Source organism: Quercus lobata, chromosome 9 (assembly GCF_001633185.2).
Source record: "Quercus lobata isolate SW786 chromosome 9, ValleyOak3.0 Primary Assembly, whole genome shotgun sequence".
Classification (NCBI taxonomy): domain Eukaryota; kingdom Viridiplantae; phylum Streptophyta; class Magnoliopsida; order Fagales; family Fagaceae; genus Quercus; species Quercus lobata.
In genome coordinates, this window is record NC_044912.1 from 12,731,264 (window position 1) to 12,758,158 (window position 26,895).

Genomic DNA, 26,895 nt, shown 5'->3' on the forward strand with positions numbered 1-26,895 from the left:
GTGAGTGTGTGTGTGTGTGTTTTTTTTTTGTTTGGGTCAATATATGAAGTTCTCTTCTAATTAAACTTTGTGTAATTTAAGTTTCTTAATGACCACCCTAACAAATATTCCTAAAACCGCCACTAATTTGAATTCCAAACAAATCATACCACATAAAACAAAAATAATATCTACCGAAATTTAACAACGAGCCATGAAGATAAGGAAATCCAGAGTATATTAAATGTATAGAATCAAGTACAGTGCGCAATGAAGCACCACAAACACCTTATAGAAACAAAAGGGAAAACATTCCCTAGACCCAAGTCACAAAACTAATAGAAAACACTATCAGACCTCCCTTTGAACACAAACATAATAACTCACACGCCCTCCAAATTTTAGGAGCTTAATCCACTTCCTCCATCCTGCTCTCCTCAGCACCATCCTCCTCCAAAGCAGGCATATCAGCATCTTCACCACCGGTCTCTTCCTCATCAATGCTAAGACCAAGCTTCAACATCCTGTGAATTCTAGCTGCAAAAGTGTTGGGTTCTTCGAGGCTGAAACCAGAAGTCAAGAGGGCAGTCTCAAAGAGCAGCAACACTAGATCCTTGACAGACTTGTCATTCTTATCAGCCTCAGCTCTCTTTCTCAGCTCCTCCATTACGCCATTGTCAGGGTTAATCTCCATTGTCTTTTTGCTTGACATGTAACCACCCATGCTGTTATCCCTCAGTGCCTGAGCCTTCATGATCCTCTCCATGTTTGCTGTCCATCCATACTCCCCAGTCACCAAACAGCAAGGAGAGTCTACAATTCTGTCAGAGACAACCACCTTCTCAACCTTGTCTCCCAAGATGTCCTTGATGATCTTGCACAAGTTCTCAAAAGACTTCTTCTTCTCCTCCTTTTTCTGCTTCTCTTCCTCACTATCATCATCGAGCTTCAAACCATCCTTTGTAGCAGAAACCAGCTTCTTACAATCGTACTCCTTTAATTGTCCAATGGCGTACTCATCAATTGCATCAACCATATAGAGCACCTCATAACCCTTCTGATTGAGCCTCTCCAAGAATGGTGAGTTCTTCACCGCCTTCTTGCTCTCACCGGTGATATAATAAATGTCTTTCTGACCCTCCTTCATTCTGGTCACATAGTCCTTCAAACTAGTCAATTCGTCACCACTCTTGGTTGAGTGGTATCGGAGCAAATCAGCTAATTTGGCCCTGTTCTGACTATCCTCATTGATACTTAATTTCAAGTTCTTTGAGAAGGCCTCATAGAACTTGTTATAGTCCTCTTTGTTCTCAGCAATCTCATTGAACATCTCAATGCACTTCTTCGCCAGGATCTTCCTAATCACCTTCAAAATCTTGTTCTGTTGCAGCATCTCACGAGAGATATTGAGTGGCAAGTCATCAGAATCCACCACACCCTTCACAAATCCAAGATAATCCGGAATGAGCTCCTCACAATTGTCCATAATGAACACCCTCCTGACATAGAGCTTGATGTTATTCATCTTCTTTCGGGTGTCAAAAAGATCAAACGGAGCCCTTTTTGGAACAAAAAGAATGGCCTTGAATTCAAGCTGGCCTTCCACTGAGAAGTGCTTCACAGCAAGGTGTTCTTCCCAGTCATTCGTCAAGCTCATGTAGAAAGCAGCATATTCCTCTTTGGTTATCTCCTCTGGCTTGCGAAGCCAGATGGGTTTCTGCTTGTTGATGAGTTCCCACTCGTGATAGACCTCCTTGATCTTCTTCTTCTTCGACTTGGTCTCCTTCCATTCATCGATTTCCTCAATAGCTCCTTCCTCTTCCTTCTTTGGTTCATCATCTTCATCGTCACTGATCTCTTTCTCAGTTGTTTTCTCAGTCCAAAGATAGATGGGGTAGCTGATGAACTCAGAGTGTTTCTTCACAAGGTCCTTAATCTTCCTCTCCTCCAAGTATTCCAACTGCTCAAACCAATAACGGTACACAAAATTAATACAACAATAACGAATAACACTACATAGATCAATTAAAAGTTAAATTACAGATTAATTAAAAAGTATATACATCTATCTAACAATATTCTTAAGTTCTCACAAAGAAAGTTTAAGAAAACCCATATTTTTCCACATTACCAGATAGTGCTACATTAGATTAGTTTAACTAATTAAAACTCATGAGAGTCTATGCAATCATCAGTCAAAATAAATATTAAATTAATAATTTACATAATAAAAACATTATGTCTAACACATTGATATATCAAAAGCAATGTAATTTAAAACTAAAATTTATTTTTACCTGGTCCTCCTTGAGGAAGAGTGTGATCTTGGTACCCCTACCAAGTTGCTCTCCATCAACATCCCTTGATTCCCTTGTCACTGTGAAGAAACCACCAGCTTGTGATTCCCAGATGTACTGTTCATCGTCATTGTGCTTTGTAGTCACAATAACCCTCTCAGCAACAAGGTAAGCCGAGTAAAACCCAACACCAAATTGACCGATCATGCTCACATCCGCTCCGGCCTGCAATGCCTCCATAAATTCCTTTGTCCCAGACCTCGCAATTGTACCCAAATTGTTCACCAAATCTATAACCCAATAAAAAAAAACGTTAGCAATCTAAAATCACATTCAATATTATTATTTGCTTAATAAGAAAACAGAGAAGCATAATATAAGTACCTGCTTTGGTCATGCCGATACCACTGTCGATGATAGAGAGAGTCTTGTTGACTTTGTCAGGGACGATCCTAATGAAGAGCTCTGGCTGAGCATCGAGTTTGCTCTTGTCTGTGAGACTCTCAAAGCGAATCTTATCCAATGCCTATACACATAAATTCAAAACCAATCAGTCTTAATTCTCATCTAAAAGAAAAAGAAACAGAGAGAGGGACATACATCAGAGGAATTGCTGATGAGTTCACGAAGGAAGATCTCTTTGTTGCTGTAGAAGGTGTTGATGATCAAGCTGAGAAGCTGGTTGATGTCAGCCTGGAATGTAAAAGTCTCAGCATCAGCCATCTGCACGTCCGCCATTACTGCACCAAAAGAAAGCGCTAGAGAAAACGAAGGAAAGCGAGAGAGTGAGAGAGAATATTAGAAAGCAAACTGTTTGTTGATGAGTGAGTGTGAGAGATTGGTGAGGAGCAGAGTGTGTATTATATAGTAGAGAGAAGATAGAGGGTTTCCGATTCCTAGACAAAAATGGAGGGAGAGATAACTTGGGGAGTGGGTCGTTTTTCGAATCTTTCTACGGCTCTCTGGGGTTACTTGATTTTGGGTTTTTGTATTTTTTTTTCTTTTTTTTAATTTTTTTGGGTAAAATATTATTTTTGTTCTTAATCTTTCGGAAAATTTTGATTCTTTGTTTCTAAATTTTTTTTCCCCTTAAACTGTTGAAAATTTTATTTTTATTTTTGTTTTTAAACTATTGAAAATATTTTACTTTTTATCCTTGACCTTAAATTTTACCAAAAGTTTATTTTTTCGTCATTAAATTATTGAAAATTTTTTTCCATACCTATTTTTATTTCTAAACTATTAAAAAAAATATTTACAAAATTTGAGAATGAAAAAAGAAATTGTCAAATTTTAGACAAAAAAAAAACAAATTTTTAGTAAATGTTAAGGATCATAATAGTATTTTACCTTCTTTCCCCCCCCCCCCTCTAATGGGATTGCCTAGCTTTTCTGAATACTTGATTCTCACGGATGGAACTAGGGTTGGTCGGTTCTTAAAAAAAATTATTCAAAAAATAAATTACCATTTATTCAATTTAATAAAATATATAAAATAATTTTTCTTACCACATAACTTCCCAATCATTTATTATCTATCAAAATGTAACTTGACGGCTTATTAAGTTGCTAAAATCACTTATAATTGGTTCTATATTAAATGTCGCAACAATTATTTTTTTTTAATATACAAAATCAAAGAATCCCTTAAAGTTTTTTTTTCCTTAAAATTATTCATGATTGAAAATGCTTGTTTTATAATTGCAATAAAAACTAAAACGGTAAATAAAAATTAATAGTGCAATCATTCTACCACCACACACTTTTAGCGTGATGATTACTCCACAAATATTAGTGTTTGTGAGGAGTGGGAGGCAAGGGTAAGGTCGGGGTTCAAGTCTCCAAAAAGAAGTTTCACATACATATACTTAGATTATTTTAAAATAATTTTATATTTCAAATAAAGAAAAAATACAATCATTCTATAAAGAAAATTGTACCAAACATAAAAGTGTATTGAATATCATTGTACAATATCATTCTTACAAAAAAAAAAACTTATTTTTTTAAGAAATAGAAGACACTTCAACAATTGTTTGGGTGCAATTACCAAAAAAAAAAAAACTTATTTGTTTAAAAATAGAAAACATTTTAACAATTGTTTAGGTGGAATCCAGTAGCATGACATCACTAAAAACGAAAAGTCTCAAACTTTTAACTTTCGGTTCTCAAACATCAATTAAGCTTACTTTAATACCAAACATATATAAGTCAATTGATTTAGAATTTTTGAGTTAGCTTTCAATTTGGAAGTTCCAAACTTTAATACAAAACACGTATAAGTTAATTAACCATTTTATATTTTGTACTCTTTGAGTAAACTTTAAACTTAACATGACTAATTTTCAATTTGGGGAGAAAAATATCTTCTTCTTTTTTTTTTTTTGTATTTACTTTCATATGTATACAAACACTCCCATTCTTCTATTAATAGCTCCATCTTAACTATTCTCTTTCTTGTGGAAAGTGAACTCATCCCACACACACCAAGCAACTTAAAAAAATAAAACAAACAAACAAACAAACTCTTTGAGGTGGCCCCAATGGTGGAGCTAGGGTTTGATTTTTGGGGGAGGGGGGGGAGGGGGATATATTTATAATTGGCCCACACATACATACGCCCTGTGTGCGAGCCCTTAAAACTAATCCAAATAGTAAAAAACCATTCAAGCGAATTCTAATATGCATTTTAAATTAATATAAGAAAATCTACACAAAAAATTAATATCTTTTGATATTTTGTTTCTTTGTCAGAGGTTTGTTTACACAGGAATAAATTATATTGTGATTTTTCTCTGAAGTCAAAGTTTCACTATGGATTACGTAAAAATATTTGTGGTAGCTACACAAAAATCAAGTACAAATCACTTGAATTATGGGTTTTTTTTTTTTTGACTTACAAATTTATCAAATTGTGATATTTATAAAACTGTATTATGTGCATACATGCACTTTAACTTTCAATTTTCAACTTGAAAAAAACATTAATCTCTCCCTCTCTCTCTCTAAGTTTTGTGCCTTTGAAAGGCATTGATAAAAATTAAATATTTTTTATTTCTTTTTTAGATAAAGTTTGACATGTAAAAGAAAAAATGATTTTATAAAAGAAAAAAGGAAATTAAAAAAAAATTAATGAAAGAAAGAAAATAACCAAATTATTAAATGGAAGGAGAGCAAATTAATTTACACATTAACTTTCTAAACTTTGGCATGGTCGGGGCAATTCCCCCCTTCTCCCCTTCCCTCGACCCCTAATTCTGTCATTGGTGGCTCCATGATTTTATCTACAAGTTTTGAACCTAATACTTCATAAATCTCATAATATCTTAGGAACCATTTAGTACTTGAATTAGCCAAGCTATATTTTATGTTTAATACTCTGCAGTTTTTTTCTTCCTTTAACACTCTTGCACTATCTTCATTGGTATATGTATATATTTTGAATAGCTCAACTACAATTTGAAATAGTTTCAAATTAATCCTTAACCATTCAAAACCTTTAATAAATTCATGAACTTTTCAAATTGTTTCAATTCACACTCTTTATGAGTCACTATTAGTTTATTACCAAAACTAATATAAATTGGGTCATGTTAACTAGTGTTAGGATTTTTATTAATGAATTACTTTATAAAAATTTTGATACTACTTTTATAGAAAATATAAAAAGTTATTAAAAAATTAATTTTTTTTTCCATAAAACAATTTCTAAACAAAATTCTTAAACTAATGCGTTAAGAGTATCTGTTCATTTTTTTCAATATAAATTCGCCAAAGTTGAAACCAAATCCTATTGTAAAGTGTAAACTATATATATATAGAGGTTGTGTTTATTGAACACGCAGTGCCGCTGTGGCAAACACACGGTATGATTTCAAATATGAAAACATGACCGGTATGATTTCAAACTTGAAAACCTGACTTTGGAACTCTGGTTTGCACAGTGCACACTGTGCAACAAGTTTTTCAATATAAATACTGCTGAAATTTGTTGAGACGAAAATCCCAGAAAGTGACCTCAGCTCAACTCCCACTCCTTTTAACTTGAAAACAACCCACAGGCTGCAAAGCGTGGTAGCTTTGTAGACTACTAATCAGGCCAAAATCTATACAACTTGCATTTTAGGCCTAACGCTAAAAAATTGAACTTATCATAACATAGAAAACTTAAACAAAATTTCTACCGTAATTTATCTACCAACGAGCCATTAAGGAAATCCAGAGTATATTAAAATTTATAGGAAAGTACAAACTGCAGAGTTAAGCACCATAAACCATAAACCTTCATAGACCCAAAGGAAAAGGGTCATTCACAAATCCCAGCTAGCAAAACTAATAGAAAACACTATCCCTTTGAACACAAACATAATACTGTAATTCACACACACCTCTACCAACATACTAAAAACAAAAGCCTATAACAAAGACTGAAGACTAGGGACTACCAATTTGAGGAGCTTAATCCACCTCTTCCATCTTGCTCTCCTCAGCACCATCCTCCTCCAAAGCAGGCATATCAGCATCGTCACCACCGGTCTCTTCCTCATCAATGCTAAGACCAAGCTTCAACATCCTGTGAATTCTAGCTGCAAAAGTGTTGGGTTCTTCAAGGCTGAAACCAGAAGTCAGGAGGGCAGTCTCAAAGAGCAGCAACACTAGATCCTTGACAGACTTGTCATTCTTATCAGCCTCAGCTCTCTTTCTCAGCTCCTCCATTATGCCATTGTCAGGGTTAATCTCCATTGTCTTTTTGCTCGACATGTAGGAGCCCATGCTGCTATCCCTCAGTGCCTGAGCCTTCATGATCCTCTCCATGTTTGCTGTCCATCCATATTCCCCAGTCACCAAACAGCAAGGAGAGTCCACAATTCTATCGGAGACAACCACCTTCTCAACCTTGTCTCCCAAGATGTCCTTAATGGTCTTGCACAGGTTCTCAAAAGACTTCTTTTTCTCCTCCTTTTTCTTCTTCTCTTCCTCGCTCTCATCATCGAGCTTCAAACCCTCCTTTGTAGCAGACACCAATTTCTTACCATCATACTCCTTTAACTGCCCAACAGCGTACTCATCAATGGCGTCAACCATATAGAGCACCTCATAACCCTTCTTCTTTAGCCTCTCCAAGAATGGTGAATTCTCCACAGCCTTCTTGCTCTCACCAGTAATATAGTAAATGTCCTTCTGACCCTCCTTCATTCTTGTCACGTAATCCTTCAAACTAGTCAATTCATCACCACTCTTTGTTGAGTGGTAACGGAGCAAATCAGCCAATTTGGCCCTGTTCTGGCTGTCCTCATGGATACCCAACTTCAAGTTCTTCGAGAAGGCCTCATAGAACTTGTTGTAATCCTCTTTGTTCTCAGCGATCTCATTGAACATCTCAATGCACTTCTTAACAAGGTTCTTCCTAATCACCTTCAAAATCTTGTTCTGCTGCAACGTCTCACGAGAGATATTGAGTGGCAAGTCATCAGAATCCACCACACCCTTAACAAATCCAAGATACTCCGGAATGAGCTCCTCACAGTTGTCCATAATGAAAACCCTCCTGACATAGAGCTTGATGTTGTTCATCTTCTTTCGGGTGTCGAAGAGATCAAATGGAGCCCTCTTTGGGACAAAAAGAATGGCCTTGAATTCAAGCTGGCCCTCAACAGAGAAGTGCTTCACAGCAAGGTGGTCTTCCCAGTCATTGGTCAAGCTCTTGTAGAATGCAGCATATTCCTCTTTTGTTATCTCTTCTGGCTTGCGAAGCCAGATGGGTTTCTGCTTGTTGATGAGTTCCCACTCGTGAGAGACCTCCTTGATCTTCTTCTTCTTCGATTTGGTCTCCTTCTCTTCATCAACTTCCTCAATAGCACCTTCCTCTTCCTTCTTTGGTTCGTCATCTTCATCGTCACTAATCTCTTTCTCAGTTGTTTTCTCAGTCCAAAGATAAATGGGGTAGCTGATGAATTCAGAGTGTTTCTTCACAAGGTCCTTAATCCTCCTCTCTTCTAAGTATTCCAACTGCCCAAGCGAATAACGGTACTCAAAATTAATACAACACTAACCATGCATAGATCAATCTAATAAAAAAAAAATATATATAGTACATGTAAATTAAAGAAAACATCAATATGGATTTTTTAACCTTTTGTTGACTACGACTAAAAATTTCACATAAATTGGCGAGAACACACATTCTAAATTTCTAATATGGATTTTTTTTTTAATTTATTTTATTATTATAATAGAGTCCAACAAATTAAACGAATTTTAATTAAATTATGCTTGACTATCTCTACACAAATTCTAAAAATGTCTCCAAACAAATTGCAATTTAATTATGTATGTCCTTTCTACAATTTCTCTAATTGACTCTTTATATAATACAACATAATATATAAATAATTGTGCATACTTGAAATTAAAAAAAAAAAATTATAAATTGTCAAAATAATTAAAAAGTACTTAAATTTATTTTAAATTTCTGGAATTTTTTTTGTAAAATTCTAATTGATTTAACATTATAAATTTCTTGAAATTTAATCATCTAGAATAATCTAATCCTAACAATTTAACACATCTAGGACCTGAAAAACAATGTAGTACATATAATTTATGAAAAATAGTGTAATTTAACTTTGCAACAAAGTCATTGAATTATTGAATTGAGGAATTTACCTGGTCCTCCTTGAGGAAGAGTGTGATCTTGGTACCCCTACCAAGTTGCTCTCCATTAACATCCCTTGTCACAGTGAAGGAACCACCAGCTTGTGATTCCCAAATGTACTGTTCATCGTCATTGTGCTTTGTAGTCACAATAACCCTCTCGGCGACAAGGTAAGCAGAGTAAAACCCAACACCAAATTGACCGATCATGCTCACATCCGCTCCGGCCTGCAATGCCTCCATAAATTCCTTGGTCCCAGACCTCGCAATTGTACCCAAATTGTTCACCAAATCTATAACCCAAAAACCAAAAAAAAAAAAAAGTGTTAGCAATCTAAAATCAGTTCTTATAGATGAATAAGCAAACAGAGAAGCAGAATATATAAGTACCTGCTTTGGTCATGCCGATACCACTGTCGATAATAGAGAGAGTCTTGTTGACCTTGTCAGGGACGATCCTAATGAAGAGCTCTGGTTGAGCATCGAGTTTGCTCTTGTCTGTGAGGCCTTCAAATCGAATCTTATCCAAAGCCTACGCAAATAAATTCAAATCCAATCAGTCTTAATTCTCATCTAAGAGAAAAAACAGAGAGAGAGAAAGAGAGAGAGAGAGACATACATCAGAGGAATTGCTGATGAGTTCACGAAGGAAGATCTCTTTGTTGCTATAGAAGGTGTTGATGATCAAGCTGAGAAGCTGGTTGATCTCAGCCTGGAATGCGAAGGTCTCTGCATCAGCCATCTGCACGTCCGCCATTACTGCACCAAAAGAAAGCACTAGAGAAAACGGAAGAGAGCGCAAGATAGAGAAACACAGAAAGTTTTGTAGAGAGTCTGATTAGAAAGCAGTTGAATTGTGATGAACGTGAGATTGGTGTAGAGGTGTGTGGGTTTATATAATGGAAGAGAGACACAGGGTTCGTGATTTCGAGACAAAAAAGGAGTGAGAGATTACTTGGAGAGTTGGGGCGGCTTTCGAATCTTCTACGGCTCTCTGGACTTATTTAATTTTTGGCTTTTCTTTTTTTGTGGTGTAACGATGTCGTTTCTTTACTAATCCAGAAAATTCTGTCCTCTAGTGGGGTCTGGAATGTTCTGCGGTTGAGTTCCTACTCGCCCGTGTTAAGAATCTGGCTATTCACTTCAATAAATTAGGATTGGTTTCTTACCAAAACATGAAAAAAAAATTTTAATTACTAAATATATATATATATATATGAAAATTCAAAACTAAATTAATATATGAAAAATAGATTACTATTTATTCAATATTTACAGCCTTTTAAATCGCAACAACAAATTTTTTATTTTTTTTTATTTTATAAATTGCAACAATCACCTACAATCAATTCTATATCTTAATTAAAAAAAAAAAATTCTATATCATTTTTTTATATAAAAAAAAATCAAAGAATCATTATAAAATATTTTATTTTGTTGCCGAATATTCATGTTGCTTGCTATAAGGACACGATTCGTATCGAACCACAACAGTGTTGGGTTCGCACGTAAAAAGGCCCAAACGATATCATTTGTAGAGAGTGGGTTTGAAAGACTAGGCCTCAGTCACCAGGCGGCAAGTCTTTCGTGGTGTTCATATATGGTTAAGTCATTTTCGCCCTAGAAGTCTTTCTCCAGGAGACGGGCTGGGAGGCTCTGGTTTTTGGCCATTTTCCCAGCCCCCCTAATGAATTACTTTCTTTTCCTTTTATACTAGCCTGTGTTTTTTTATCCTTCGTCCACGTGTAGAATTGACATTCCAAGACTGATACTTGTCCCATCAGCCCATACCCGGAGTGGTTGGGGGTGGTTGAAAAAGCTGGAGAGTATGGCTCTGTCAGGTGCAGAGTATTGAATGGCAGTAAGGGCAGCTTTCCCCGGTCGTTACACTTTCCAACATACCCTTTTCTATTGGCACAGATATTTTAGATTTTTTTCCAAGTCGTTTCTATACCATTTTTGCCCTTTCTTCCGAGGAGACTTTGGACTGGCCGAGGACTAAATTATCCTCGGCTGTATCCCAATACTATTTTGTACTTGCATTACTGTGCCTGGGCCATAACCTTCCTCGGTTTGGGCCTTTGGCCCCCAACGGATAAATGGAGCTGGCCCAAAAATTGTTGGGCCCCACACTTGCAAAATTTCAAGGTAATAAAAAATTAATAACCATGTTATCATATCAATTGTTTAAATTCAAGTTTTTATAGTTTAAAATAATGTATAAAAGATGGGTTTATGGTTCAAATGGTAAATAACATCTAATTAACATGAAAATTGACATTAATTTTAAGAACATATAGAACATATAATTCAATGGTGAGATTTTCAAAATATAAATCCTATAACAAGTTATTGGATAGTGTAACATTGCTTAAAATTACACTGGTGTAACTTAAATCCAACTCATATATATATATATATATATATATATAATACAAAAATTGTGTACCTCAACTAACACTTCAGGTGTTTGAGTGTTTCCAACTAATGCACTTAGGGTTTAAAATTTTAAATCACCCCACTCTCAATTATTGATGTATTCAAAATATATATACAAGAAAAAGAAATCACAGACAAAAATAAAATGAACTTCAAAATTTGTTTAGGTAGGATCAGGCAACAACACAACATCACTAAGGTCTAAGATTGAGTTTGGTCTAACTTTTTGAAATTGGACTTTTTCAAAAAGTGGAGTTTTCAAAAAGTGGAGTTTTCAAAAAGTGCATAGTGAAAAAGTGTTTTTCAAAAAACTGAATGTCTGGTAAAAACTGTTAAAAAGTGCTTTTTGAAAAAGCCGAGTGTTTTGCTAGAACTTATAAATTTGAGTGATAAATTACCAAAAATGACAATGTATATGTAGGGTCACAATTCGGGGCCCAGGCCCAACAGATATGGGGTTCTGGCCCAAGGAGCCCGAAACAATGAATTTATAGAGAGTAGGCTACAGAACTAGGTCTTAACGAAGTGTATACTAGCTAAAATTGGGCCATGCAACAATCGAGAGTAAGAAAAACCCCTTTCATGTCCAATAGATATTCAGTCCAAGGAGACGTGGGGGATATATATTAGTCCCTGCTCAAAGGTTATGGTTTTGGCACTGTTCTTCTGTTCTCAGTTCCTTTTTTCTCTCTCCTCTCTTCATGGGGACTCCCCTCTCTTATATAGCCCTCTTGAAGTCATCAGGGCCTTACATTTGTTGATCATCTGGACCTTCACTTGAGTGTCTGTCCCACCGGACATCCCCCCCATATTTTTATGAGTTGTGGTAACCAAGACAATACTGTTCACAAGTTCTCTCCACATTAATACGGCCAGAAAAGTAGCTGTCATTAATTTAATGTGGCAGATGCAGCCTCACCCTTGGCATCCTACGTCTTCTTCCTTCTTACGGGCTTGTAGGACTCATCTTTGTTACTAATGCTCGTTGGGGTGGATCCTTCTAGCAAGCAGAATGCATGTTTGAGCTATATTTAGTACGTCCGAGGAGACATTTTTCCTCAGACCGTCTTTTAAACATTTTCAGGCCCACAAGAATTGGGCCAGAAGCCCTTTTGGCACCCACGCCTTCTCCTCGGACGTGGTTGAATTTTCCATACAGGACCTAAGGCCCATTGTATAATCTTGGGTCTTTGCTCCTACAGTATATATAAAGTATTGTGAAAGTATTGTAACAATACTTTCTAAAAAATTATTCTAAAAAGAACTTTCAAAATTTCTAAAAAAATTATTTTTTTTTCACCAATATTAACTAATAATAACCTACCACTTAAAATTTATTGTGAAAATATTGTGGTAGCATTTCTCAATTTTAATTTCTCATTCTTTATTTTATTTTTCCCTTTTTTTTTTCATCCGTATTTCCTTCCTTTTTTTTTTCTTTTTTTTCCCCCTCTTTTTTTCTCCTTCACACACGTACCCTTCTCTTTTTTCTTTTTCTTTTTTTTCTTTTTTTCCTTCTTTCCCCTTTTTCCCTACCACTTCCTCCAGAACATTCCACTTTTCTTTTTTTGTTCCTTCTATCCCCTTTTTCCCTTCCACTTCCTCCAGAACATTCCAATTGCCGCAGAGCTCTTTTTTTTTTTTTTTTTTTTTTTTTTTTTACAATTCGAAAGCTACAAGGAAGAGAGAAGATGATGATGATGGTGATGAAGAAGATGAAGATGATTGAAATATAAAGAAATCCCTCATTTCTCTCCTTAATTCTCAGATCCCTTAAGTCTCTGCCACCATTGGATTTGTATTTGATTTTGATTTTGGGTTTGGGTTATGGGTTTTTAGTTAATGGTTTAATTTTGAGTTAATTTTCTGTAGATTTTGGGTTTGATTTTGAGTTGGGTTTGGGATGGGTTTTCCAATGGGGTTTAAGTTAATTTTTAGTTGTTTTGTGTTGATTTTGAGTTATTTTTGGTTTGATTTTGTTGATTTTGTGTTTGGATTATCAAATGTTGAAATGGGTTGTGGTGGTAGACCAATGATAGTTGGGTGGTGCTGTGTTTGTATTTGGTAGATACTTTCTTGACCGACGTTGGTCTGTAACAGAAGAGCAAGAATACGAGGGAGAAGAGAAAAAGGCAAAGTTTATTGAAGGGTAATTTGGTAATTGCCCTTTGAGTCCAACGAATATAAATCAACGCGCACGGGCTTTTTCCAAAATGCACCTCTAGGCTCCTTTTTCACTTTGCATGTTCTCTTCACAAACCCAAAACACAACTTTTTCCAAAAAGTTGTGTTTTATACCTAACCTAACGGGTTTTGTGGTTTAGCTTTCTTCAAAACGAGCTTTTTGAGTTGAAAACGTTGAAACAAACAGGCACTAAAAGCAAATAGTCTCAAACTTTTAACTTTGGTTCTCAAATATCAATTAAGCAATTAAACTTTAATACCAAATATATACGGGACAATTGACAGTCTTATTTTTTAGATTCTTTGCATGAGCTTTCAATTTGGATATTCCAAACTTTAATACCAAATACATATAAGTCAAGTGACCATTCTATATTATAGATTCTTTGGGTCAACTTTAAACTTAACATGACTAGTTTTCAATTTTGGGAGCCAAATATATATATATATACATACACACACAACCCCCCCACCCCCACCCCCCATTCTTCTCCATCTTTAACTATTCCATTGCTTGTGGGTAGCTACCCATCCCACCACACAAACCAAGTAATTATATTAAAAAAAAAAAAAAATTTACATTTTCCCCACCTATGATTTGTCCAAAAAACACTTTACTCACATGTAATTAAAAAAAGAGCACTTTGCCCACATGTGGTCTCATTTGTTAGCAAAACGTTATCCACCTCTAGCCCTTCCATTACTCTGACACCAATTCACTCAAAAAAACAATAGCAATTGAATTAAATCTCTTTCCTTTGAGAAACCATAACAGAGCCTGACTTGCAATTTCATAACCGAGCATATCTTGCAATTTCCAAACCAACCTTTACACACGCAGACGCTGACCAAAGAAAATGTATAGCACAGATAACAGCAATAGTTCTTTTTTCGTTCTTGGCAGAAAATGTATAGCACAAACCCAATTTCTCAAAAAGAAAAAAAAATTTCATTAACATGCTACACATTGAGATAACAGCAATCATCGATTTGCTCTGTTTTTGTACGTGTATGAAAAGTCAGCAAAGGTTGTAAATATGAGAAAGTGCCTTAGAAATAGAATTAGATGGTGAAGCACGACAATGTGGTGGGTGGAGCACAAATATTGGATCAAAACTCCAATGAGAAGTCAGCGAAAATATATAGCACAGAGCAAAAAAAAGTATAGCACAGACCCAATTTCTCAAAAAACTTTTTTTCATTAACACGCTACACATTAAGTAATCTACCAGCAATTTTTTTTTAAAAAAAAAAAAAAAAAAAAAACTACCAGCAAATACCAAGACAAATTAACAACGTAATCTGCCAGCAAAAAAAAAAATCTTCAAAAACGTAATCTGCAGCAATAAGCTGCAAATCTTCAAAAATCTTCAAAAAAAAAAACTTCAAAATAAATCAAAATTGCAGTAGAAATCTGCCAGCAATTAAAAAAAAAATCTACCAGCAATTTTTGAAAAAGAAATCAAGAACCCTAATTATCAAAAACGTATCTGTGGTTTAAATCAAGAGAGAAAATCTTCAAGATCCTTCACATGGGTTATGATTGGGCTGCCAACTTCTCTTGACGCAGAGAGTTTTAAGTTTTTATCTTGATGGAGTGGATCACAATCTGGAATAGGGAGCGTACATGTATAGGGAAGGTTTTTTTTTTCATAGTAAAGAGTTTTGATTCAATTGCTATTGTTTTTTTTTGAGTGAATTGGTGTTATTTAGAGTAACGGCTGGGTTAGAGGTGGGTAACATTTTGCTAACGGTTCAGATCCCATGTGGACAAAGTGCCATTGTTTAAGCTTCACGTTGGTAATAATTTCCAAAAAAGAAATTTATAAGTGACCTACACATGTATAACCTTGGCTTGGCAAGAGTCTTTAAAAGTAAAAACCAATTCAAATAATAAAAAACCATTTAGGTGAATTCTAAAAAATATTTTAATAAAAGACCATCCATAAAAAAAAATTAACATCTTTTGATATTGTGCTTCTCTGTGAGAGGTTTTTTTACATGTAAAATTATATTGTGATTTTTCTAAAGTCAAAATTTCACAATGGATTACATAAAAACAAGTACAAATCATGTGAATTATTATTTTATTATTATTAATATTAATATTCACTCATAATTTACTAATTTATTTATACTATTATTTAAGGGGCTTTCTCTGTTTGAATTTTTTATTTTTTAGTTTAAAAATGTCCATATACCTCTATGTTTAAGTAGAGACAAAACTAAAAAACAATCAGATAAAAATGTAACTCTAACTCTCACTTAAACATTGCCTAAAAAATAAAATCATTCTTCTGTTAATTTTCAAATTATTTTATCTACTTTTAAATTAGATTCTCAAAATAAAAATTATATTTATAAAATAAAAACACATGTGTTTATTTATTTATTTTTGCTACAAAATAGGACCTAAGCGAGACTTAAAAGTTTCTCTTTTTTTTTTATTTTTTTTTTTATTAAGCTTCTAAAAAATAATGTACTCCTAGATAAGTAAATTTCTAAATTAAATTTATTAGCAATTGATAAAAATTCAAATCCCACATACGATTTTACAACCCCACTACCAAGTATTCCAATTGCCAACAAGAGAGAATTGTGAAAATTAGGGCCCGTTTGGTAGAAAAGTTTGAGTAATATTGTTTGTAGTTTTTTGAAATACATGTGGGTGAAAAAGTGTGTGAAAATATGTGTAATATTGTTTAAAAATTGAAAATGAGTTATTTAACAATTTTACCAAACGCACCCTAATCATTCAAATGCATTCGGTTTTTGTATAAATCTATCAGTTTTTCAAACTCTAAGAATAAAAAAAAAAAAATCATCAAAAAAGAAACTATAGAAAAAATACTATATGTTGCTTTCAACGTTTTTTAAAATAAAAAATAAAAATAAATAAAAAAAACCAAATGCACAAATTCAAAATTTCATACTTCCCTAATAATTGCTTTTGTTAAAAACTTTTTTTATTTTTTTTATTTTATCAAACAACTGCTTTATAAATCAGGTAAACTATGCAAGTTTAAAATTCCCTCTACCCCACTATCTAATAAATTTAAAATTCCCATTAAAAAAATAATTTTTAAAAATCTTTCATCTTTCACCTCATTCAATGGCCACTACAACCGATTATATTTTTGTTTCAAATATTAATTTTATTGTTTAATACATTAGTTTTTGTTGAGCATACTACACGTAACACCCAATAGTTTTTTTTTTTTTTTTTGGTACTCATATTCACACTACAAAAAAAAAAAAAAAAAAAAAAAAAAAAAAAACCAGTTTATATTGCCTCTTTAAAAACGCCACTATAGATCATTTGAGTGTTCAAGACAATGAGTATGTCATTATTTTGGGAGAAATGTTACATACATAAACTATTTTATAATATTTTTACAAACTGCTGATGTGGTTTTAGTATTTTCCAAATAGTTATTATAAGAAAAAATGTGATATTAGTGATAGATTCATATTAGAACTAATAAAAATTTATCACATCAACAGTTTGTAAAAATATTATAAAATAATTTGTATCTATAACATTATTCTTGTTTTGGTTGGTGATGATGATTATTTTGCAGTTTTGTTCTCATGACTTCCTTATTGGAATTTGAATAAATCCATTACATTAAGAGCTTTAAGTTCAATTTTACTTTGTTTCTTTTTTGGATTAATAATCTTAAGAAAGTCAAAATGAATGGCATCTTAACGGTGTGATGAAATCTGGGAAAGAGCTAGTAATATTTATAAAATTCTATATAAATTGTAATATCTATAATCACAACGTTAGACTTGAGTTTATTATGTGATTATCCTTATATTTTATTATTATATACGAATTTTAATAAAAAATAAATAAATTACTACATAAATAATTTGGGCTTCTTTTTATCATTTTTATAACTTTTGAAAAGGGAATAAATTTTTTTATCCTCTCTCTCTCTCCTTTAAAAGGCATTGATATAATAGATATTTTCTATTTTTTTTATAGATGAAGTTTGACATGTAAAAAAAATAATGATTTTATAAATGAAAAAAAAAAAGGAAAAAATTAAAAAATATGAATGCAGGAAAGGAAAATATCAAATTATAAAATAGGATGGGAGTAAATTAATTTACACACATTAACTTCGTAAACTTTGCCAAGCCGGGGCAATTCTCTCCCTCCTTCTCTTCTCTTAGCCCCTAACTCTATTATTGATGGCCTCATGACACTAGTTACAAATCTTTTAGACCTAATATATATCTCATAAATCTCATGATATCACAGGAATCATTTAATCCTTGGATTAGCCAAGCTATATTTTATTTTTAATACTCCTGCATTTTTTTTTCTTGGTTTAACACTTTATTTTTTAATTACAAGTAAATTGCATTTGAAATATGATGAAAATTTCAAAGTTATATAAGCAATAAACAAAATCATATCATATATTTCATATAATCAAGAATAGTTCACCTACATTGAATAGTTCAATTTTCATAAAAGTAAATTGAATAGTTCACCTACAATTTGAAATGATTTCAAATTAAACCCTAACCATTAAAATTTTTTAACTAAAGTGGTGAACTTTTCAAATTTTTTGAATTCATACCCTTTTACGATTTTTAAAAATAATATAAATTCACCAAAGTCGATACATAGTACTGAATAGGTTTTTCTATATATATACATGTGCGTGTGTAAATGCCTCAATAAATTTAAGATAACTCAGATATAAATACCCCAATAAATCTAAGATGCATCCAATTTCAAATCTAATTAACATGCTGAAACACCAATTTCACATATAATTTCAGACCATGATGAAATTTGTTGAGAGGAAAAGACGCAAACAGTGACCTCACCACTCTGCTCTCCCTCTCACCCCTTTTAACTTGAAAACAACCCAGATGCTTCAAAGCGTGGCATTAGCTTTGAGGACTACTAAGGGGTAGAGGATAACAATGCACTCAAGAGAGAAATAACAAATATTTCCACGAATTTATTAACAAAGATTGTGGCCTATAAATCCAAATCTAATGAATGAAGACCCAGAAGACCTCCGAGGTGTGGCAGCTTTTTGGAGGCCTAAGATATAAGATTGCACTTGGATACATTCTGAAATCCAAATTTATAATAACATCGAAAACTTAAACAGAATTTCTACAGCAATTTATCCACCAACGAGCCATGAAGGAAATCCAGGGTGTCTTAAATTTATAAAACAGTACAAAATACACAGTGAAGCACCACAAGGACCCTTAATAGACCCAAAAGTTTTCACAAAACCCAGATAACAAAACTAAAAGAAAACACTATCAGACCTCCCTTTTAACATCACACACACCTCTACCAAGTACCAAATTTCCGAAAAGTGATAACCAAAAGCTATAACAAAGACTGAAGACAAGGGACTCCCAATTTGAGGAGCTTAATCCACTTCTTCCATCTTGCTCTCCTCTGTAGCATCCTCCTCCAAAGCAGGCATATCAGCATCATCACCACCGGTCTCTTCCTCATCGATGCTAAGACCAAGCTTCAACATCCTGTGAATTCTAGCTGCAAAAGTGTTTGGTTCTTCAAGGCTGAAACCAGAAGTCAAGAGGGCAGTTTCAAAGAGCAGCAACACAAGATCCTTGACAGATTTGTCATTCTTATCAGCCTCAGCTCTCTTTCTCAGCTCCTCCATTATGCCATTGTCAGGGTTTATCTCCATTGTCTTTTTGCTTGACATGTAACCGCCCATGCTATTATCTCTCAGCGCCTGAGCCTTCATGATCCTCTCCATGTTTGCGGTCCAGCCGTACTCCCCAGTCACCAAACAGCAAGGAGAGTCCACAATTCTGTCAGAAACAACAACCTTCTCAACCTTATCTCCCAAGATGTCCTTGATGGTCTTGCACAGGTTCTCAAAAGACTTCTTTTTCTCCTCCTTTTTCTGCTTCTCTTCTTCAGTCTCATCGTCAAGCTTCAACCCCTCCTTTGTCGCAGACACCAATTTCTTACCATCGTACTCCTTTAACTGCCCAACAGCATACTCATCAATGGCGTCAACCATATAAAGCACCTCATAACCCTTCTTCTTAAGCCTCTCCAAGAATGGAGAATTCTCCACCGCCTTCTTGCTCTCACCGGTAATATAGTAAATGTCCTTCTGACCCTCCTTCATTCTCGTCACATAATCTTTCAAACTAGTCAATTCATCACCGCTCTTTGTTGAGTGGTAACGAAGTAAATCAGCCAATTTGGCCCTGTTCTGGCTATCCTCATGGATACCCAATTTCAAGTTCTTTGAGAAGGACTCATAGAACTTGTTGTAGTCCTCTTTGTTCTCAGCGATCTCGTTGAACATCTCAATGCACTTCTTAACAAGGTTCTTCCTAATCACCTTCAAAATCTTGTTCTGCTGCAACGTCTCACGAGAGATATTGAGTGGCAAGTCATCAGAATCCACCACACCCTTCACGAATCCAAGGTACTCGGGAATGAGCTCGTCGCAATTGTCCATAATGAACACCCTCCTAACATAAAGCTTGATATTGTTCATCTTCTTTCTCGTGTCAAAGAGATCAAATGGAGCTCTCTTTGGGACAAAAAGAATGGCCTTGAATTCGAGCTGGCCCTCAACAGAGAAGTGTTTCACCGCAAGGTGTTCTTCCCAGTCATTGGTCAAGCTCTTGTAGAATGCAGCATATTCCTCTTTTGTTATCTCCTCTGGCTTGCGAAGCCAGATGGGTTTCTGCTTGTTGATGAGTTGCCACTCGTGAGAGACCTCCTTGATCTTCTTCTTCTTCGACTTGGTCTCCTTCTCTTCATCAACTTCCTCAATAGCTCCTTCCTCTTCCTTCTTTGGTTCGTCATCTTCTTCGTCATCACTAATCTCTTTCTCAGTTGTCTTCTCAGTCCAAAGATAAATTGGGTAGCTAATGAACTCAGAGTGTTTCTTCACAAGGTCCTTAATCCTCCTCTCCTCCAAGTATTCCAACTGCTCAAACCAATAACGGTACACAAAATCAATACAACACTAACTATAGATCAATCTAATAAAGAATTAGTAGTATATGTAAATTAAAAAAATCATATATGGATTTTTTAACTTCTTTTGACTACCACTATAGTACACATAAATTTGTGAGACCACACATTCTATTATGATTTTTTATAATAAATAATTCGGTTTTAAGAATTACAAATAGTAATAAACTAAGTTATGTATTTTTTGATTACATTATAAAAGTGACCAACACTAAACAAGCTTTAATTACATCATGCTTGGTTGTCTCTAAAATTCTAAAAATGTCTCCAAACAAATTGCTTATTAAATTATGTATGTTCTTTCAACAAATTCTCTAACTGATTCATTATTTATAATACTAAACGTAATAAATAAATATTTGTACATACTTGAAATTTTATTATAAACAGTAATAAATTTAAATTTTATCATAAATATTTGTACATACTTGAAAATTCAGGTAAAATTCTAATAATTGATTTAACATTCTAAATTTCTTGAAATTTAATTATCTAGAATAAACTATCCTAAAATTTCATGTAAAATAAACAAAATCTGTCCTAACAATTAATAAAACATGTGTACTAGACTTCTAGTTAAGTGTAACACATCTAGGACCTAAAGAGGCAATGTAGTACATGTAATTTATTTGCAACAAAGTAATTGAATTATTGAATTGAGGATTTTACCTGGTCCTCCTTGAGGAAGAGTGTGATCTTGGTACCCCTACCAAGTTGCTCTCCATCAACATCCCTTGTCACAGTGAAGGAACCACCAGCTTGCGATTCCCAGATGTATTGTTCATCGTCATTGTGCTTTGTAGTCACAATAACCCTCTCAGCAACAAGGTAAGCCGAGTAAAACCCAACACCAAATTGACCAATCATGCTCACATCAGCTCCGGCCTGCAATGCCTCCATAAATTCCTTGGTCCCAGACCTCGCAATTGTACCCAAATTGTTCACCAAATCTATAACCCAAAAAACAGAAAAAAGTGTTAGCAATCTAAAATCACAGTCAATATTATCATGTGCTTAATAAGAAAACAGAGAAGCATAATATATAAATACCTGCTTTGGTCATGCCGATACCACTGTCGATGATAGAGAGAGTCTTGTTGACTTTGTCAGGGACGATCCTAATGAAGAGCTCTGGCTGAGCATCCAGTTTGCTCTTGTCCGTGAGGCTTTCAAAGCGAATCTTATCCAATGCCTATACACAAAAATTCAAAACCAGTCAGTCTTAACTCTCATCTAAGAGAAAAAGAAACAGAGAGAGAGAGAGAGAGAGAGAGAGAGACATACATCAGAGGAATTGCTGATGAGTTCACGAAGGAAGATCTCTTTGTTGCTGTAGAAGGTGTTGATGATCAAGCTGAGAAGCTGGTTGATCTCAGCCTGGAAAGCGAAGGTCTCTGCATCAGCCATCTGCGCGTCTGCCATTACTGCACCAAAAGAAAGCGCGCTAGAGAAAACGAAAGAAAGAAAGCAAGAGAGAAACAGCGATAAAATTTTTCTAGAGAGAGTAGAAAGCAATCGAATTGTTATGAGCGAGAGATCGGTGTAGAGGTGAGTGGGTTTATATAATTGAGGAGAGAGAGGGTTTCCGATTAAAGCACGGAGAAGGGAGAGAGATGACTTGGAGTTGAATTAAGGGATTCTGGAGTCTTCTACGGCTCTCTGGAATTATTTGATTTTTTTTTTGAGGGGTGAAATTGAAACGATGTCGTTGCGTTACTAATCCAGAAAGTTCTGTGTCCACTTGTGGACTCTGGAATGTTCTCTTCTGTTTAGTGTAGGACTCGCTCGTGTTTGACTTTGCACGTGTGGGTTAACGTCTATACTCTATGTGCCTTTATTGTTATTAGCCTCTGAACACGCGCTCACGCGCGTGCCCAGAGGCTCTTCTATTTTTTGGGTAAACGTTAATTTAGAATATTTATTATAATTTGAGATTACTACATTTTTCAATCACAAAAAAACCTAGGGGTGTGATGAAAAAATTATTTCACTTACAAACACATAATACTCATCATACCCCCTAGGTTTTTTTTTGTGATTGGAAAATGTAGTAATCTTAAATTATAATAAATATTCTAAATTAACGTTTACCCAAAAAATAGAAGATCCTCTGAGCACGCGCGTGAGTGCGTGTTCAGAGGCTAGTATTTTACTTGTAGCTCAATTGATTGAAATTTCCCTACCCAAAATGTTAAATAGCATTAATTTTTTTTTTTTTTAATAGGATAGGCTCTTAATGAAGGTTTTTTTTTTTTTTTTTTTTTTTTTTTTTTTGGTGTAATGGAAGTTGTGAAGTTATCTTAAAATTGTATCAAACTTTTTTAAACACCATGAATACTTGAAAAGTCCACCTATTCTCAAAGTTAAAATCAAGTCACATAAATTTTTATTTTTTGTATTTTGGTGCATCTATTTTTTTTGAACCCGGGCCTAGAAGTTTTTTGTTTTTCTTATAAACCATCACAATTCTAAAGCAAAAGTTTCAATTGCCTAAAAAAAATAATAAAAAATTTAAAAGTATTATTTTTTAAAACACCAAGAATATCGTTTGAGATGGCCACCTATTCTCAAAGATTAATATGAAGCCACATAATTTGTTTTTGGTGCATCTATTATTTTTTGAAACCAAGCCCTAAAGAAATTTATTTTTTTTTGTACTGGCACAATTCTAGTACAAAATTTCAAATGCCTAAAGAAAAAAAAAATAGTATTAATTTTTTTTTTTTTCCTAGAAGGTAGCCACTTAGTCCTAAAAATAGCCACAGCCACTTAGTACATATCTATAAAAAAAAAGTTTGAAATGCCTAAAAAACACAAAAAAAAAAAAAAAAATAGTATTATATTTTGTTTTTTTAATGAGAACGCCTCTCAGGGCTCTCACCAAGTTTTTTTTAATCTTAAAAGGTGGCCCCTTAGTCCTAAAATGTATCCATTAAGTACGCATCCATAACAAAAGTTTCAAATGCCTAAAAAAGCAAATAATAAAATAAAAAATAAATAAATATTATCTTTTAGTTTTAAAAATGAATTTGTTGTAAAAAATGAAAAGAAGTTGTAGTGAAAGGCACAAAATTGTTAGGGATAATTAATTTCATATGGAAAAGGTGTGATTGAGAAAAATAATGATATGCACATTACCATTCCAAAAAACAGTAAATTGAATCCAACGTAGAATTACACAAATTGATAAATATAGAGATATTCAGGATAATTTCTTTTACAAAAAAGTTCTTAAACAACTAATTACTACCACTTTATATGAGCCTTGAGTCATACAATATGTTTCCAAAGTCTTTCACCCGAATTCATCTAATATATCCAGACTGTGGCGGAGCCACACACAAGGGTGGGGGGGCCAAGGCCCCCCAAAGTTTAAAAAATTTATTTTATAGTATTTATATTATTTACATTTTAAAAAATGTAGCATGCAAAAATTGAAGTTGGCCCCCCCTAAATTTTGAGTCATTTCAATATTGCTCTTAAAAAAAAGAGAAATTATATTAAAATCATATAATTTAAGAGGTTTAACAAATTGAACTATGTAAAAAATGATAAATTTTTGTACATGTCTAATAGAAGAAATACATGACTTTTGTATGCTCATTAAAATTTAGAAGATGATAAATACTCTTAGTAAATTAATTTTTATATATGTGTGTAGAGGTTTGTCTTGATTAACAAATATATTAACATCACAACTTGGCCCCCCCAAACCAAAATTTCTGGCTCAGCCCCTGTATCCAGTATGCAATCCAACAAAATTGTTGATATGTGACCCTAAAAAAGAGACCCAAAAAAAAAAAAGAGTAAGAATTAAAAATAAGAAAAACAGCAAACATTAAATAGGAGGCAACATTGGTATTGCACCATTGTTACTTCATAATTAAGTAAGATATTCAATCTCATTAACCATTGCAGTCCTACAGTGGTAAAAAAAAAAAAAAAAAACTGTCCTACCAAGAATAAATTTCCAAACTTGATAATATTTAAAATAACAGTCCTAACAAAAACTAAATATCAAAACTTGATAACATAATGTCAATGCTTTTGTTAAAGTAACATACCAATATTCAACAAAAACCAATTGTGAATTGTGAAATTCTCATCAAAAGACAGGCTGCCAATAGCTATGATAAAGAAGTCCTTTGCTTTTGTAAATAGAGTTTATTCTTCTTGAATTTTGATGACGGTGTATTGTATTAGACTCCAATGACAATGCAAACTCACTCACAACCTGTTCATAAAAATTAAATTCAAATTCAAATCATCTATTCATTTGTGGACGTGTTCAATAGTTGACAAATGCATAACATCAATGGGCAAATGCAACATCCTTAAATTTATATGAATAAAAATATTTAACATAAATCCATATAAGAAAGAGCCTAGTTTAAAACATAAAATCATAAATAATATAGTAGTTTCTAATTTTTAAAGAAATGTTTCCATACAGCAATAAGTAGTAAATAACATATGTATATATGTAGTATTGAAGCCAATTGATGAACAATTTTAAAATTTAATTTTTACGACTAAAAAAATGCACTATGACCCATAGATAAATAGAACACACACACACACGCACGAACACTTTCACAAAGACCAATACTTGATAATGGTATTATTCCCCTTTAATGGAATTGAAAAGAGCCCTCTAGTACACGCATCAGAATTCTGAAATGACCATACTGGAGAAATTAAATCACTTCCAGAATTATTTCAGTTTTTCACCGGCACCGCTTTGCATATTATGCACCTCTCTGCCTGCAAAAAAGAAAAGCTATGGTACGAAAAAACTTGCTGATGACCATAAAAAAGTCTTAAGAAAAAAAAAAAAGCTGAATATGATTAGAAAGGAAAAGAAATCTAACCCAAGAATAAGGGAGACCTTATCGTGATTGTAGAAGATTGAATTTTCACAGTAGTTTAGTGGGAAGTTTGTATTCTGTAATGTAGTGGGATTGTATGTAATTAGTGGGAAGAGTTTTTGTTTTATAGTGGGAAGTTGAAAGCGTGAAGGAGGTTATTCAAAGGTAGTTTTTGTTTTGCAAGGGTATTTTTGACAAAAATATATTTGGATGTGGGGTTTTTTTAGGGAAAATTTGACTGTGGTTTTTATTTTTTATCCGAAACTTCTTTTTTTTTTGGGGGAGTTATCCGAAACTTTTGTTATAGAATAAAAGTGGGTTTTTTTTTTTTAATTGAACGTGGGGTTTTGGTAGGGAAAATTTGAACATGGTTTTTATTTTTTATTTGAAACTTTTTATTTTTATGGGAGTTATCCGAAACTTTTGTTATAGAATTGAAAGTGGTTTAAAAAAAATTGAAAGTGGTTTTTTTTTTTTTTGAGAAACATTTGAACGTGGGTTTGAATGTGGGTTTTTTTTTTATTATTTTTTTTTTACATTTATAACCCTATCATTTAAGTTTTATAAACTGATAAATTTGAGGGTATTTTGGGCATCAAAATTAAGGAATCCAAACAGAGGAAGCCCCTTAAATAGTAGTATAGATTATAGCTTTTTTTATACAGGCTGTGTATATAAAATAAAAAGCCACCGACCAGTCATTAATTTTTTTTAAAATAAATTAAGGGATTATTATAAAAGCATCCTTGTCAAAGATTTTTTAAAATTTAGCATTTAATATTTTAAAAACCTACTTTATCAATTTTAACATATCATTTTACAATACACTAAATATCAAAAAATTTATATTTTTACCACTTCATTAAAATATTTATTTTTTATTATTTTTTATTCTCAATCTCATCTCTTTCACTACCAACAAACTCACTGCCACTACCAACACCCTCTGCTACCACCGTCCACAGCCACAGCCACAGCCATAGCCACAGCCACCACCACCAACCACAACCTTAACCCCCAGCCACTAAAATATAATATAACAAAAAGAAAAAATAAAAGAAAGTTCATCCATTCTTCAACTTTGTAGCACGCACCCACACACACGAAAACAAATCATCAGATTCTAATTCTTTGGTCTTCCCATGGAAGACCTAATCTGACGGCACTGTCAACTGCCGATTTGGTTTCGCCTCTTCATTCCCACGGATACGTACACAGACACCGCTTCCCTCCCCGTCGTCATCTTCTTCCAAGATGGTGGCTTGACTTTCCTCTCCCCTTCCTCCTTCGCACTTTAAAACCAAAACACAATCCCAAAACCAAATCAAGACCTAAAATCAAATCAAACTTACCCCGATCTGAACCCACCACAAAACTGTAGCTAAAACCCACCCCAACCTCTCTGATGACCACCACCACCCTAGTGGCCCAGTCTCTTCGGTCTCAAGCCCAGCCA

General features: G+C 33.7%; 3 protein-coding genes across 3 annotated transcripts; all 3 read right to left on the minus strand.

Moving 5' to 3' along the window:
- Nucleotides 1-203: 203 nt before the first annotated feature.
- LOC115960689 (heat shock protein 83-like) lies at nt 204-3,091 on the minus strand. Its single transcript, XM_031079662.1, has 4 exons — nt 2,877-3,091; nt 2,661-2,802; nt 2,277-2,566; nt 204-1,939 (listed from the first exon to the last, which is right to left on the minus strand). Exons 1-4 carry the CDS (start codon nt 3,012-3,014, stop codon nt 389-391), a joined length of 2,121 nt encoding a protein of 706 aa, XP_030935522.1. The 5' UTR covers nt 3,015-3,091; the 3' UTR covers nt 204-388.
- A 3,393-nt stretch (nt 3,092-6,484) lies between these two features.
- Nucleotides 6,485-9,897, minus strand: LOC115960690 (heat shock protein 83). Its single transcript, XM_031079663.1, has 4 exons — nt 9,550-9,897; nt 9,321-9,462; nt 8,943-9,223; nt 6,485-8,285 (listed from the first exon to the last, which is right to left on the minus strand). The coding sequence occupies exons 1-4, from the start codon at nt 9,685-9,687 to the stop codon at nt 6,735-6,737; spliced, it is 2,112 nt and encodes a 703-aa protein (XP_030935523.1). The 5' UTR covers nt 9,688-9,897; the 3' UTR covers nt 6,485-6,734.
- Nucleotides 9,898-18,722: 8,825 nt separating this feature from the next.
- On the minus strand, nt 18,723-22,209 carry LOC115960691 (heat shock protein 83-like). The gene is made up of 4 exons (XM_031079664.1): nt 21,856-22,209; nt 21,622-21,763; nt 21,241-21,521; nt 18,723-20,521 (listed from the first exon to the last, which is right to left on the minus strand). Exons 1-4 carry the CDS (start codon nt 21,991-21,993, stop codon nt 18,968-18,970), a joined length of 2,115 nt encoding a protein of 704 aa, XP_030935524.1. The 5' UTR covers nt 21,994-22,209; the 3' UTR covers nt 18,723-18,967.
- Between the last annotated feature and the right edge of the window lie 4,686 nt (nt 22,210-26,895).